The following is a 3,300-nucleotide window of genomic DNA, read 5'->3' on the forward strand; positions in this document are numbered from 1 at the left end:
GTCACAAAATAAGAGATCTAATGAGGAATATTCATGAAATCGTCGGCAGGACCTTACGGTGTGAAGGATTATCAAAAGGTGAAATGACATTTGAAGCCTTGCACCCATTATGTGGCCAACATGTTCGGTTTTCCTGGGTTCGTTTCTAAACATCCATTTTAGAGTTTCAAATACGATTCGAGCAAACAATTGCGATATACCCCATTCCCCCCTACATGCATATGTCGATTGCAATTCGGATTTCCCGTATTGAAATACTCCAACTTCCACCAGGTTAATCGCCAGTGAACGAAGGGACTGTCGCCACAGTATCAGCCCGTCACATTCCATTTTGGGCAGAGGGGCGGATCAGCAATGAGCCCACCCCCTCTTCTACAGTTTACATTGATTATACTCCACTGAGAGGTTGGTGAAATTACTTTTGTTTGTGTGGAAAGAAATATGTTTGTTAAAGAGCCTGTCACTAATGTCATTAATGCATCAATGCCCGATCCCTAGGGAGGGTTTCGGCGAGTATTAATGAGGATCCGAGCTGCTCCTTTTGTTCCACTGTGTCAGCCGAGAGTGCTGCTGAAATCTGCCGGAATGGGACGGGCTCCGCTTCTGTATGTGAAGGAGATCTGCTACCCGATTCTGGCGGCGGTTGGAATCCCTGGTGAGGCCGGTCACAACGTACAACGTGTTGGTGCTTTGGCTCAACGCTACCGAAGGTTCTATATTCTGCTATCGTTTTTATCAAATCCGTCCCCTTTCTGTAATTGCGCGCATTCGTCAGTCTTGCTGCCTCCGTCGTTCTGCATCGTTTCGTCTTCGCTTTCCCTTCGTTATAGGAATCTACGTCGTCCTCGAGTAAGCTTGTGAAAGATTGGAGCCTTTCTCTTAGCCTCGTTCACTCTCACTGGGCATAATGTCATTGTCCGTATTCCGCAGGTTTGTTGCCTTCCCGCCAGAAACTTTGGTTTAAGCTCTTGACCCCTCGATCTCAGCGGCCTTGGGGAACGGATTTGCTCTCGGTGCGGGTGTTTGATCCCATTGATCCGTGCCCAACACTTCCCCGTGCTGGGAATGTGAACACCGTCGCTCCTCTTACAGATAGATATTTGGTAATAGACACAGCAGACAGGTCTACTCGATATTGTCACCTGCAAGTTCCCATTGTCATCACTCTTTCAACAACCGCTGTGTCCAACGGATTGCAGGAAACGAAGGGCAGACGTCGAACTGACCAATGCCATACAACACCGAACATAGAGCTTAGAATATAAAGCATAATGTATGTAGTGAGCATGACGGCGTTAATCACATGTACCTCATGCATATCCCTCCGTTCACCGCATATACACGTGCCTCTCTAAAAACATCCCAGGCACCCACCACGTACTGTGCAAACGCTTGCCCCCGAGTGCGGCGTAATTTAATGGAGATGCACGATGAATTTATATTTCACATAGAGCCTGGTGGGTGCTTCGAACATGTTGCCGAGGGCGGTGCACAGTGCTGATAGGGCAGAGGCTTTGAAGAGGATTTTGGACAGACATATTGATGTGTAGGGACTGGACAATGTGAACGCAGTGGCGATTAGTCTAACGTGGCATCGATTTCGGCTCGGACACTCAGCGCCGTCGGGTCTGTTCCTGTGCCGTATAGTTCGATGTTCTGTGTTGTTATCTGCAATGTTTCCTATCAAATTAGGCATTCGCTCTGCACGCAGTCTCTTTCCTTTCTATTGCACTTGGCGGCTGATTAAGTAGTAATTTCGCTGCGCTTTGTTCTTTCCCCAGCGAACGTGATGACGGCTGCGATCCTATGCCGGGGAAAGTGCGGTCTCACCAGAGGAATCACCCGTTATATGGTGGCGATGGCAATCTCCGACCTGCTTGTGGTCATCCTTCAAGTTTTGCTCAAAGAAATCTATATTCCCTACAACCCTACCTCCTTCCTGTCCCGCAACACGGTATGTCCTTCATATGTCTACCTGCGGATCCTAATCCTGGATAATTCCGTCTGGTTAACTGTGTCCTTCACCTTCGATCGTTTTGTCAGCATTTGCTGCCCGAAGCTGAGACTCACCTATTGCACTGGTAGGACGGCCACCCTGGTCATTGTGTCCTTGTGCGCGCTGAGCCTCTTAAAGTACATTCCCTTTCACTTCATGTACGAGCCACGCTTCATCATTGACAACGTGAACTGGGGATGCCGACCCAAATCCTCTTACTTCACTTCCAACTGGTGGGTATTCTTCTCTTGGATGTGTAACATCTCTCTATCCTTTCTCCCTTTCGTTCTAATCTTGTTTCTGAACGGGTTGACGGTCAGGAACATCGTAGCAGCCAACAGAGTCCGCCGGCGTCTGAAGTCACTGGATGGAAAGGACACTGAGGCGGAGAATAGGCGCAATGCTATCGTGTTGCTCTTCACTGTATCCGGCACCTACATATTACTCTGGACCACGGGACCGGTGACTTACATCTGTACCCGAATTACAATCAATTTTGTGGGCTCGGATCTCACGAGTCCCTCGAGCATCGCCAACGAAGTGGGAATCTTACTCATTCGGGTCAGCTGCTGCGTCAACACCTCTATCTATGCAATGACCCAAAGCAAGTTTAGAAGGGAACTGAAGAACGGGGTTAAGTTATTAACTAGTTTTCTTATTAAACCCATGAAACTGGCGAAGCAGTGAGCCGAGATTTAGAACTCGCTTAAGTCTCCCCTGTTTTCTCCAATCCCTCGTCAAACCACATCGTTTTGTGGAAGGGTACCAAACGGAATTGTCGCATTCTTTCCGCAGTTCCGGCCGCAGCGGTATCATTTACCAGACTTCATAGATGTTCCCCCCGATTATCCGTTAACGTGTTTAACCCGCCCCCACCCTTTGCTGACGGCTTCGCTTCTCCTCTCCCGTGGGACATGTCTTCTGCGACTCGACCAGTTCTTGTTGAAGGGTGAGCGGCGCTCGATTTGCCGTCCATTGGTTCATTGTGTGTCGCATTTGCAGGAAGGGAGTACAGCCTCTGCAGCCTCTGAAGCGGTTTACCAGAATGCTGCATGGTATAGAGAGAACTAGCTACAATTATGGGAGGCATAGATATAGATAGAGTAGACACAGACCCTTGTTCCCAGGGTGGAACCTGACCACCGGATGGCGCCAGCAATGGTTGCCTCGCCAACAGTCTGTGTGTCCTTTCCTTTGTGTTTTAATAGAACGTGTTAAATGTATGTTTTTATTGTTCTTTAGCTCGTTTTATGTGGCGGGTGATGGGGGAGGGGTGTGGTGGTTGGGGGGAAACGTATTCGAAT

The 3,300-nt window shown here is 48.7% G+C and overlaps 1 protein-coding gene across 1 annotated transcript; it reads left to right on the plus strand.

Annotated features, from left to right (window-relative positions):
- Positions 1-519: 519 nt before the first annotated feature.
- On the plus strand, positions 520-2,683 carry LOC144591747 (putative G-protein coupled receptor 139). Its single transcript, XM_078395775.1, has 2 exons — positions 520-655; positions 1,782-2,683. Exons 1-2 carry the CDS (start codon positions 520-522, stop codon positions 2,681-2,683), a joined length of 1,038 nt encoding a protein of 345 aa, XP_078251901.1.
- The last annotated feature ends 617 nt before the right edge of the window (positions 2,684-3,300 follow it).

The sequence above is a fragment of the Rhinoraja longicauda genome, unplaced genomic scaffold, assembly GCF_053455715.1.
Source record: "Rhinoraja longicauda isolate Sanriku21f unplaced genomic scaffold, sRhiLon1.1 Scf001714, whole genome shotgun sequence".
Lineage (NCBI taxonomy): Eukaryota > Metazoa > Chordata > Chondrichthyes > Rajiformes > Arhynchobatidae > Rhinoraja > Rhinoraja longicauda.

What these genes read in the sequence shown, in the direction of transcription:
- LOC144591747 (XM_078395775.1), top strand. Translation starts at nt 520, where the DNA reads ATGAGGATCCGAGCTGCTCCTTTTGTTCCACTGTGTCAGCCGAGAGTG. An exon ending in GGCGGCGGTTGGAATCCCTG is followed by an intron (nt 656 to 1,781) that starts GTGAGGCCGGTC and finishes TTCTTTCCCCAG; the next exon opens with CGAACGTGATGACGGCTGCG.